Here is a 12,157-nt window from a genome sequence, read left to right as displayed (position 1 = left end):
TTTTTTCCTTTTGTAGATGGTAAGGTTTGTATGAGCATTTTGTTCATGTCTTTTTGTGCTTTTATATAGTCATTCCTGAACATTTGAGGGCATATTCTTAGGAATAGAATTATAGGAAATGTGTGTGACCAAATTTAGGAGAATCTGACATTAGAATCTGACTCACATACTTCATTTTATTATCTCATTATGATTTTATTTTACATTTCCATGCTTATTAATAATGAATGATTTTCATGTTTTTGTAGGCTATTTTGATAGCCCTTTTATGAAACCTGATTTGAATTTTTAACCATTTTTTAATTGGGTTTTCTGTAGTTTTTCTGTCAATTAGTAGAAATTGTTTATAAATTCCATATCCTTGTCCCTTGTTGGGATACTTCTATTTCTTGGATCTTCTCCTACTCTGTGGCTTGCCTTTTCACTTTGCTAAAGGCATCTTTTGAAGAGTAGAAATTTCTGACTAATTTTTCTAATTCTGGCTAGTTTTTCTCTTGTGATTAATGCTTTTCATCTCCTATTTAAAAAAGTCTTTCCCGTTCTCAAGATGATGAAACTATTTGTACCTGTTTTCCTTCTAAAAATTTTGGCAGTGGTGAGGTCTTTTATTATATAGATTCACCAGGTATTTTGAGATAGTATTGACTTTAATGTTTCATTACCAGCACATTACATTTACCATTTTTAAAGCATTAAACTGGATTCATAGGAATTTTAATAGCTATTTTCATCCATCTGTTGATCCATTTATTATTAAATGTTTTTCTGCTACGCTTTATGCTTACCTTGGTGTAGAATGGTGTGAAGACACAGTGTTTTTATTGAGCTTATTGTTTAGTCAAGTAGAGAAAATTAATTAAAAGTTACACATATTTAAGTGCTATCAAAAAAAGAAAAGTATAGATAAATAGATCAGTGGAAGAGAATTGAGAGGCCAGAAGTAAACCCTTGTAATTATGAACAGTTTGTTTTTAATGGCCTCCAGGTAAGATCTTTGCATATTGTGGATATAATATGATTGGGGATTAAAAAGGAACCAACCACCAATGTACAATTTATGATGAAGATGTTAAAGCATTTCAAGGAGGTCAGCATAGTTTTTTCAGGAAATAATGCTTTGTTGAGTATTTACTTGCAAAAAGTTAATTTAGACCCTTACCTTACACTATACAAAATTAACACAAAAAATTAATGAGATGTCACTCGTACAGAGCTATTTGAATAGCTACATTAAAAAACGTAGACAGTACCAAGTATTGGCACTGATACGGTAACACCTGGAATCCTCATATGTTAGTGATATGGATGTTAAATGGTATAGCCATTGCAGAAAATAGTTTGACAGTTTCCCAGAAAGTCATACAGTTTTACCACTTGTCCCAGTAATTCTACTTTTACTTATTTATGCTAGAGTACAAAAACTGTACACAGATGTTCTTAGTAGTACTATTTGTATTTCCAGCTTAAAACTGGAAACAATCAAAATGTATCATAAATGGATAAATAAAATGTCATGTATCTGTATAATGGAATACTATTTGGCAGTAAAAAAGGAATAAAGGCAACATGGATTTATAATGCAGCATGGATAAACCTCAAAAACATGCTAAGTGGAAGAAGCAAGACAGAACCTCCACATATTATATGATTCCATTTATATGAACTGTCCAGGAAAGGCAAATCTATGCAGAGAGCATATTATTGGTTAGGAAACAGAAGTGTTCTAAAACCGGATTGTGGTGATCTTTGCACATTTGTTTTAGTTTTCTTGCAAATTGAGTCGTGCACTTCAAATGGGCGAATTTATGGTATTTAAATTTTGCCTTAGTAAAACTTTTATTTTTTAAGTCTATTTATTTTGAGAGAGAGAGACAGAGACCGAGTTGCGGAGGGGCAGAGAGAGGGAGAGGTAGAATCCAAAGCAGCCTCTGTGCTATCAGCCCAGAGGCCGACTCTGAGCTTGAGCTCGCAAACCGTGAGGTCTTGACCTGAGGCCAAGATCAAAAGTCACATGCCACCCAGGCACCACAGCGCTATTTAAAAAATATGAAGAGTTATACAACTCTGTATCTGGTTAATAATAAGATAACTTGCAAAGAATGTGGAAGTTAACTGAAGAATTTAAATTCAGAGGTTGGTAAAGGCAGAGAAAAGAGTGTGTAGTTGATCTTAAGCAACATGGTAGAAAAAGTGAAAGTAAATCAGTGTGTGCAAGCACCTTGATGAAAGAAGAGAAAACAGGAAGAGAAGGTTCTGGAGAATCAGGTGGAGGCCATCTTAAGCGTATTTTGGTCTTTATCTTAGGAGCATCTGAAGCCTTTGAAGATAGAAGATCTGACAACATTAAGTATGCTTTCCTTCCTTGGTCTGGTTCATTCTTTGATTCCTTTTTTGGCCAAAGGAAGGAGATAGAATGGCCGACACTAAAGTATTTTACTTTGCTTGGGTTTACTTGTCCAAATGCAGTACGACACCATGCTCTGAGTGTGAAATTTTTTGTAAGGTCTAAACAGTTTCTTATTCATGGGTTGGCATGGTTCTCTTTGTGGTAGGAGTGAAATTCAGGATTTTCTGCATTTATAATAGAATTAATTGATAACTTTGTGACCACTTCAGCTAAGTGAGATAAAAATTGGAGGCTTGTGGTGGCATCCAATTATAACTTAGTTCTGTCTTAATTTTGGGCAGATTGTTTTTTGATTTTATTCTTTCTTGACTTTGTAAGTCCTCTTTCACAAGAGTAAGGAAGTAGAATTTTAAGCAAGGAACCTTAACTAGGAAATTTGCAGCCATCTACATTTTCCCTCAATGAAGATTTGAAGAAATTAAAAAGAATTTTGAAGTGTCTCTTGGAAAGTTGACAAGAATTTTCCCTTCTCATGGTGAGCATTAGGATTGACATAGAAAGCTTACCCTGAGTGCTGTGTGGAATGTTTTGGAAGCCTAGGTTTCTGGATGGAGAAGAGCAGTGTTCGCTGAGGACAGAGAATACTACAAAAAAATAGAAGCTTGAAGGAAATAATAGGTAGATTTTGTTGAGTTGGAGTTCTCTGTTAGACATTCAAGTTGACATGTCAAGTAGATAGCTAGATAAATAGTTCTCCATGTCAGAGGAATGATTTGTTTTACAGATACTGAAATTTCCTACAGATTGGAATTAATTAAAACCTTAGGTATGGTAAATAAAGATATTTGAGAGGACAGAAAGATAAGTTTATACACTAAGATCTAACAAGATGCTGGGTTTCCATTAGAGATTTAACTAAAATGTTGAGAGACTTGAGTCATCCGGTATTCTTTTATCCCTGAAACACATATAAAAGGTATTTTGTTTGTGTATGTCAGAATAAAATTTAAAAGAAATAGATTATGGTTCACTTTCTAGTTGAGTGAAGATACAATATTGATGAAGTGGTCAATTCCAAATATTGTCTTTAATATATATGTTATTAGTATAGGATTTTATGATATGCATGTGTAGCACGGAATTTTAAGTTTTCATATTCATCAAATGATATCCACTACACAAAATTGGAAAATGTGATGCTAATGATCAAATTAATAAGATTGAGCTAGTAAACATTCTTCTGAAGTCTGTATCTTAAGATAGTGATTACACTTTTTCCCACGTGAACATAGTCTTATAAGTTGGTACATTTTTTAGCAACAGGCACTATGTCCCAAATTTCCATTAATTTTTAATGATTTGTGATATTAGAATATATTTCATGTTAGGTATTTTGTATTGAATCCATGTAACAGGTGAAATGTGTATGTTTACTTACTCATTAACTTACTTACTTGAACAGTTCAGAAACTGTTGCCCGATGTTGGTATATCCTGCTTTCTGGATCTGTGCTTATGAAAGACTCCATGGTCTTGCCTCCTTGCAGGTATGTTTACATTTGCTGCTTAGAATATATGGCAGGCAACGTTAACATTACAACTTTTTATCTCTCATGGTAAACTGTTTTATGTAGGATGTGTAATTTTTCTAAGTAGGTATCTTATAAATGTGTTTACTTGCTGGTTCTGTAGGAAATAGTAGCAAGCAACCTGTATTTCTTATTTCTGAGGGTGTACTCTTTATGTCTTGACATAGTATCTTCACTTTGATTTGATCTTTAGTTTTATATGGAATTTGTTTGATTTATCTGATGCGTTTTGGATTTGTTGCTAATATTAATGGTTACAGGGAGGGTGATACATGTTAATAGCTAAGAAAATGGTTTTTAGAGTCAAGCAAACTAGGTTAAAGTCCTGATTTATCATTTACTATTTATATGATTTTGTACATATTTTAGTTTCCTTGTCTGTAAAGTGAGTATAATAATAGCACCTACTTTAAGTGTCTCTTTGAAAGGGTTTTTAGCAAGCTCTGCTACTCAAAGTTCTGAACAGAAGTCTGTAAACATTGACCTCCAGGAGCCAGACTGCTTGAGTTCATGTCTGTGTTCTACTATTTCTTGGGCAAATTATGTAACCACTCTCCATTTGTAAAATGGGGACAATACTAGAACCTATTTCGTAGGTTACTTTTGAGAAATAAATGACTTAACATATATAAAGCTCTTAGGCTAGTGGCTGGCTATTATAAGTCATTGTTAATTATCACCATCATAATTAATAGATAAAAGAAGAGAAAGGTGGTTGGAAAAATGGTCACATGGGGTGTTCTTCTAGAATTTGTTCTGTTAGTTCTTAAGATTTGGGGGCTTCATATTAAAATTTGGTGACATTAGGGCACCTGGGTGGCTCCTGTGTCGAGCACCAGGTCGGGCTCTGCTCTGAGTGTGGAGCCTGCTTGAGATTCTCTACCTCTCTCTCCTGCTCATGCGCTCTCTCTTAAAATAATTGGTGGCATAAAAATGTAATTTTTTAGTGACTTTTTTCCAATAATGTTTAGAAGAGATTTTTAGACTTTTGAAGTAAGACTTTTAATTGTGGCTGTTAGTTACAAAACTGTTAAATTTAAATATCAAGGTATAGTCTATTTGATAGATGCTATGGATCATTTGATTTTTTTTTTTAACATTTATTTTTGAGACAGAGACAGAGCATGAGTGGGGGAGGGGCAGAGAGATTGGGAGGGAGACACAGAATCTGAAACAGTCTCCAGGCTCTGAGTTGTCAGCACAAAGCCTGACGTGGGCTCAAGCTCACGGAGTGCGAGATCATGACCTGAGCTGAAGTCGGATGCTTAACCAACTGAGCCACCCAGGCACCCCAGTGATTTTTGATGCCAGTTTTAAATTCCTGTCTTGGAGTCCTGAAACTTTACATGGTTGCCTTTCGATTTAATGAAGTCTGTGCTTCTTGAACCAGTAGAACCAATAGAATAAAACAAAGCATCTGCTATTTTAACAAATAAAATGCAGAGTCGTTCTTGGTTATTTAAGCCTTTTGGCTATTGTTTCTTTTTCCCTGTGTTTCTGAGATTCACATTAATGAATTTGTAATGAGTTAGCCACTGAAACAGGATAAGCTGGAATGATAGAGATTACAGTTAAGTTTTTGGGATATTAGTATTGTTCTTTTAAATATTTCCTCTCTTTTGTCTGCTGTGATGAGTGGTCAAGAATTTGTTAAGACTTTCTGTAGCCATTAATCAACCACAATAACTCACCGTTATTTATATCAAGACAAGGAAGTATGGGGTGCCTAGGTGGCTCTGTTGGTTAAGCAGTTAATCGTTCAACTTTTGATATTGACTCAGGTCATGATCTCGTTTTGTGAGATCAATCCCCACATCAGTATTCTTTCTCTACTTCTCTTTCTCTGCCTCTTCCCTGAGCAAACGTGTACTCTTTCCTTCTCAAAAAAAAAACCAAAAAAACAAAAAAAAAACATTAAAAAAAAAAAAAGGACAACAAAGCTTAATTTTTTAATAATAGAAATGGGGATGCCTGGGTGGCTCAGTCAGTTAAGTGTCCAACTCTTGGTTTAGGCTCAGGTCATGATCTCAAGTTTCATGAGTTTGAGTTCTGCACTGGCAGCATGGAGCCTGCTTGGGATACTCTCTCTCTCTCTCTCTCTGCCCCTTTCCTGCTCTTGCTCTCTCTCTCTCTCTCTCTCTCTCTCTCTCTCAAAAATAAACACTAAAAAAAAAATAAGTGACAGAAATGTGTGACATTTTAAACAACAAACTCATGGTACATTAATCTAACCATCATGAACTTCACAAAAAACATTAAAGAAGTTTTTTTAATCATTTAAAGGACAGTTCTGGGGACACCTGGCTTGCTCATTTGGTAGAGCATGCAGCCCTTGATCTCAGGGTCATGAGTTCGAGCCCCATATTAGGTGTAGAAATTACTTAGAAAAATAAAATTTAAAAAAATAAACATTTCTGGGTAGGGGATGCACATTTTTCATTTGACACATATTTTTTTTCTTAGGTTTTTTTTTTTTTTTTTTTAAAGCTTTATTTACTTTGAGGATGGGGGGAGGAGAGGATCCCAAGCAGGCTCCACACTGTCAGTGCAGAGCCCAATGCAGGGTTTGAACCCATGAACTGTGAAATCATGACCTGAGCCTAAATGAAGAGTTGGATGCTTAACTTACTGAGCCATCTTTGTAATAGGTCATTGTAGGGTGATTGTTAGACTTAATAATCAGTGCAGATAAATTTAGAACATGCTTAGCATATATGAAGTATTAAGTAATTTTTGGCTTCTCAATATTATTATAGCATAGTAACATTGGGATATAGTTATTATGATACCGACAGAATATGAACACTGCTTAGTATACGAAGAATGATAGTAGCATTTTAGTTCATAAAAGTATAGCTTATTCTATTAAAAATATTTGATATTCCCTGCATTAGTCAGGAGACAGAAACCACACAGTAATTCGAACATGGACAGTTTAATTTAAGAGATTAGGCACTAAGAAGGGTAAAGGAGCTAAGGGAGAGTACCCAAGTAAAGAACAAATTTGGCAGGGGGGCCCTCTCCCCATGATTTCAGATTTTGTTGGAAGTATGTTAGTTGTAGCCCCAGTAGGTAGTGGAGAACTTCACTGGGTTGCCTGTGCCAGACCTCGTCCTCAGTCATAGGGTCAGGGCTGGCAGGAAGGGAACTGCTGACCAGGACTGACCAGAGAACTTCCCCTCCCCCTGCTAGGGTGTGGTTGGGCCCCGAGGCTGGGGACAGGACCTCCTTTGTCTTGACACGCACACACTGGTGCACTTCTCCCTTCCCTTCCCCTTGAGAAAGACAATTTTTCTATTGCATTGTTCTTCTGCTAGCACCCTCTACTGACAAAGCTTTAACATTTTCAGCTGGCAGAAGGATAGCGTTAACTGAATCTAGATCCTTTATTGGAAAGTAGATTTGAAACAGCATGAATGTATTTCCAGTTGAAAGGCAGTGGATAACTGGCACAGTCCACTCTCTGAGTTCCTTAGCTTCTACATGGATGCTTCTAAACAAATTTGAACTCCCATCCAACAACAAAACAACTCTGTTGTCACCTTAAAAGATACAGCTGTCTTTCGTACCAGTGAAGAATTTCTTACCTTTTCCCTAAAATAAGGAATTGCACAGTCCTAACAATCATTACTGGTTATATTAATTATATAGTGCATCACAGTGCTTTTGAAAATTCTGTTAACCAAAGACTAAAGTTCGCTTCCACCAAACTATACTTAAATAAGGGAAACAGAGGGAAGAAGAAAATGGTTAACATTTACATAAATACAGACATAAATGCAATAAACAAAGGAAAAATCTTATATTTCTTATTTCTCTGATTGGTCACATGGCTGTAATTGGTACCTCTGGCTTCCTTCTTTAGCTACCCATTCAGTACTTCTGCCCTAAGCCAGACGTTCATCCGTTCTGCATCCTTTACCTGATGATGTTAACAAAATCTTCATTTCTGACGGGTCCTTAAATGTCCTGCTCTGTTGTGTTGGTGGTGGTAGTTTTCCATAAACTTTGAATAGTGGACATGGCAGTACAAGGAGCCTAAGGGAATCCCCCCATTTTGTGCAGCAACTCAGTTTGTGCTTGTGATTGCGATCAATTACTCAGGCCTTTAGAGTAACCCCTTCCCCTGCCTGTTGGTTCATTGGCCAGGTGAAAGTATCTAATTTAGTGGAACCATTGTGTTTCCTCATAGAAGCAATCTTCTTTTGGGCACTAGGATTCAAAACCAGAACAAAGTTTTTTGGATGGGCAGCAAAAATTCTGAATGAGTTACTAGGTGTAGTAGTGAGAAGAGCCGCTCTTACTTCCATGCCTTGAATATCAGATCTGTGTATTCTGGTTATTGGGGGAGACAGAAACCCTTGCTGTACATAGGCTGTTGCAAAATGAGTGCCTTGATCAAAAATAGTGTTGTCTAGAGTGCCAGGATGGTAGAGCAGGCATTTTGTGAGCCCATGGATAGTGGTGCTGGCAGAAGCATTATGGATGTGGAATGTAGATCATTTCCAGAATATGTGTTTATTCCAATGAGGACAAATACCTGGCTCTTCCATGACAGGAAAGTTCACTGTAAATAATCTGGCCCTAGGTGGCTGGCTGGTACCCATAAGGAGACTTTCTGTTAATCTCTCATGTTGGCAGATTAGGTTCCTAGCAGTAGCATTAGCAGTTAAGCCCTGCATATTCTCCATCTCTGCCACCATGGCCACTGTATTCATGGGCCCATTGAACAAGCACTGGTGTAGCTGAGGGAAGAGTTTGGTTGACTTCCACAGAGCGTGGCATTTTAGTCACCTCATTATTAAAGCCTCCTTCACGATGGATGCCTTTCAGGCATTCATATGAGATACAGGTATATTGAAAGTCTATGCCCATTCTGAAAGAAGTCCTTCTACATACCACTTCCCAGACTTTTTGTTACCAATCTTCCTTTCAATCCTATTCGTTCCTGGTCCCTAACCTTTCAGCCATACCATTAGTAACTTCCCTTGAATCTCTTTTGATCAATAATTCCGGCCATCTCTAAATCCAGAAAAAAGGACAACTAAATGTATTGCTTGTAATTCTATTCCCTAGGTCAATTTTCCTTTACCATCTTCCTTGGGGGTTATGTCTGAGTGACCTCTTGGCTGTCCACTTTTGGGTGCAGACCCATTGATAAAACAGGCTCACAGTTTTTCTTTTTCTGTCAGCTGGTCATAAGGAATTCCCTAGGTAGCCATAAGCATAGATTGAGGTAGAGGAGACACTGCAATAGGAGTTGATGTTGGAGTCTGATCTACCTACCAGCTCTTGGGTAAATTCAGTTTCTTATTTTCCATAATAGATGGCTACTGCCCTGCCTGGTACTTGTGCCTAACTATGCAGTTCATTATAGGAAGTTCGGGCAGCATTGTCATCTGATGTCCTGTGGTTAGTCATTCAGCGTCTGCTAAGGCCCAGTAGCAAGCCAGAGCTTGTTTCTCAAAAGGATAATAGTTATTTGCAGAGGAGATCATAAGTGTTTCAGAAATTGTAGACATCTGCACTATCATTCTCATATTAGTGCTTGGGAGAGTTTCTGTAGAGCATCTGTGTTTGCCATGGACCCTATACGTACCATTAGATGTGCAGGTTCATAAGACTGCAATGGTTCAGTGGCTTATCCTCCATTTTGAATTCGCTTACAGCCTTGTGGGTGACGCTGAAAATGGGTCAAAGTAGCACACTCAGTATATGTTACCTCTAGAATCAAAAAACCAACCAAGCATTGTGCCTTTTCTCTCTCTCTCTCTCTTTTTTTTTTTTTTTTTTTGTTTGGTTGATGGCATGAGATAACAGCAAGTTGTGTTTCACTTTGGAGGGGAAATTTTGTGTCCCAAATTATGGAATTCTCAGAAACTTCACTGAGGGCAGGACATTCGAAATTTTATATGTATTTTAAATCAGTAAAGTATTTATTTACAATTTACTATGAACTAAGTATATAAGTAAAAAATCAAGTCTGAAATGTAAATGTCTTCTGAAATGAATTTAGTCTCTTTCTGGAATTGAGTTCACTTTATAGTTGCTACAGTAAAATCTGTAAGCTCAAGAAAGCCAGGACTGGGGCAATTGAGTGGCTTAGTCGGTTGGGTGTCCCACTTCGGCTCAGGTCATGATCTCATGGTTCATAGGTTCAAGCCCCGCATCAGGCTCAGAGCCTGGAGCCTGCTTCAGCTTCTGTGTCTCTCTCTCTGCTCCTCCCCCACTCATGTGCACGCATGCGTGCACGCTGTCTCTCCCTCTCTCAAATATAAATAAACATTAAAAAAATTTTAAATAAAAAAAAAGCAAGGACTTTAACATAATAAAGCAAACACTTAGTGCCTACATGTGTCAGGCACACTGCTAGTCTTGGGTTGGTAAAGTTATCACCTGTAAATAGCATTGTAAATAGTAGTGTTCTTTTTTTAAAGACACACTTTTAAGATAGTTTTTTGAAGTAAATTTGTACCATTCAAAAGTGAAAACAGTAGAACAAGAGGTATTTTAAATATTATTATTCCCACTTTCAGTGTCCTCCACACCATTTATCCCATTTACATAGATAACTAACTACATTTATTAAAATCTTCGTGGGTTTTTTTTTTTTTTAAATACATATGTGAGTAAGAAATTCTTTTTTTTTTTTTTTTTTTTTCTATTTCTGACCTAATAGGAACCTAATGTGCATATCAGGGAGTTACTGTAATTTCTTGAACATTTGCCTATTTACTACCCAGAACAAGAATTTGAACATTGTCAGCACCCTAGAAGCAGCCTGCAGTCTTTCCTCAAATCAACTTTCCTACTCCCCCCACCACCCAAAGTTACTATTTTTTGAGGTTTTAATTAGTCTTAGGTATCTGTAGAGTTTTAGCCTGATGATACATATACCTAAACACCGTAGTTTGGTTTTTGTTTACTTTTGAATTTGGTGTTAATGTAATCATACAATATTCTTTTGTGTATGGCTTCTTTGAGCCAGTGTTGTTTATGAGATGCATCTATGTAGTTAGAGTTAATTCATTTTTCTTTATTAGCATTACATTTTATAGTTGAGGGCTGTTACTAGGAAAGCAGCTGTGAACATTCTTGTACATTAGATGCACATGGGCATGAATTTATGTAGGGTACACCTCGCAGAGAATTGATGGCTCACAGGATGTGTCTATGTTCATATGAACAACATATACATACTGTTGATTACAAGTTATATTCCAAAGCGAATGTACTAATGTACACACTCTGACCAGCATTGTGTGAGAATTTCTGTTGTTCCACATCCTCACCAACATTTGGTATTGTCGAGCTTTTTATTTTTTATCCTGATACATTTCAGTTACTCTGTTGAATTTATATACTTCATTATAGTTTTGATTTGCATGTTACTGATTGCTAATGAGTACATTTTTATTTGAATAATCTTTTTGTTTTTCAGGCGCATCTTCAAATCCATTGCCCGTTTTTGTAATGCATTGTCTTTTTGTTCCTGAGATGTAGAAGTTCTCTATATATCCTGAATAAGCATCTTTGCTTGGTTATTTTTGTTGGAAAATATTTTCCTTGTGTCTTGTATTGTTCATTCTCTTAGCAGTGTCTTTGGATGAATGAAAGTTCTTAACTCTAATACAGAGCAATTCAGTCTTTTTCTTTTTGTCTTCTTTGCTTAAGAAATGTTTATGGTACCTGCAGTCATGAAGATATTTTTCTTTATTATTTTCTAGCACTTTCTTGTTTTCCTTCTACATTTACGCCTATAATCTACTTAAAATGGATTTTTTTTTAATGTTTATTTATTTATTTTGAGAGAGCATGACCAGAGGAGGGGCAGAGAGAGGGGGAGAGAATCCCAAGCAGTCTCCACACTGTCAGTGCAGAGCCCGTAGCTGGCTTGATCCCAGGAACCGTGAGATCATAACCTGAAACAAAATCAAAAGTCGGGTGCTTAACTGACTAAGCCACCCAGGTCCCCTGCTTAGAGTGGATTTTTGAGTATGATAATGTTGCATGGTTTTCCATATGGATTCCTATGTATCCTTTTCCCATTCTTGTTGAATGCCACATTTTTTTTTTTTTTTTAAATAAACAAATATCCACAGATGTGCCTGTTTCTGGGCTTCTAATCTCTTCCATTCGATTTTGTTCATACCTGCTTGAATACCACACTGTTGTAATTACTATAGCTTTATAATGTGTCTTGAAGTTTAATAGAGAAATTA

The 12,157-nt window shown here is 36.5% G+C and overlaps 1 protein-coding gene across 9 annotated transcripts in view; it reads left to right on the top strand.

Moving 5' to 3' along the window:
* The window catches only part of RAPGEF6 (Rap guanine nucleotide exchange factor 6), a 214,405-nt gene that overhangs the window by 26,788 nt on the left and 175,460 nt on the right, over positions 1-12,157 (top strand). For 8 of the 9 annotated variants that reach the window (XR_007461555.1, XR_007461558.1, XR_007461554.1 and 5 more), the window contains exon 4: positions 3,810-3,893. The exons of the other annotated variant lie outside the window; for it this stretch is intronic. Coding sequence is in view for 3 of the 8 variants with exons in the window: in XM_049648461.1 (XP_049504418.1) it covers positions 3,810-3,893 (84 nt within the window). In the remaining 5 variants the exon portion in view is untranslated. The remainder of the gene's footprint in view (positions 1-3,809; positions 3,894-12,157) is intronic. 9 annotated transcript variants of the gene reach the window in all.

Source organism: Panthera uncia (assembly GCF_023721935.1).
Source record: "Panthera uncia isolate 11264 chromosome A1 unlocalized genomic scaffold, Puncia_PCG_1.0 HiC_scaffold_17, whole genome shotgun sequence".
In the NCBI taxonomy this organism is placed as follows: Eukaryota; Metazoa; Chordata; class Mammalia; order Carnivora; family Felidae; genus Panthera; species Panthera uncia.
This window is presented reverse-complemented; position numbering and strand designations above follow the sequence as displayed.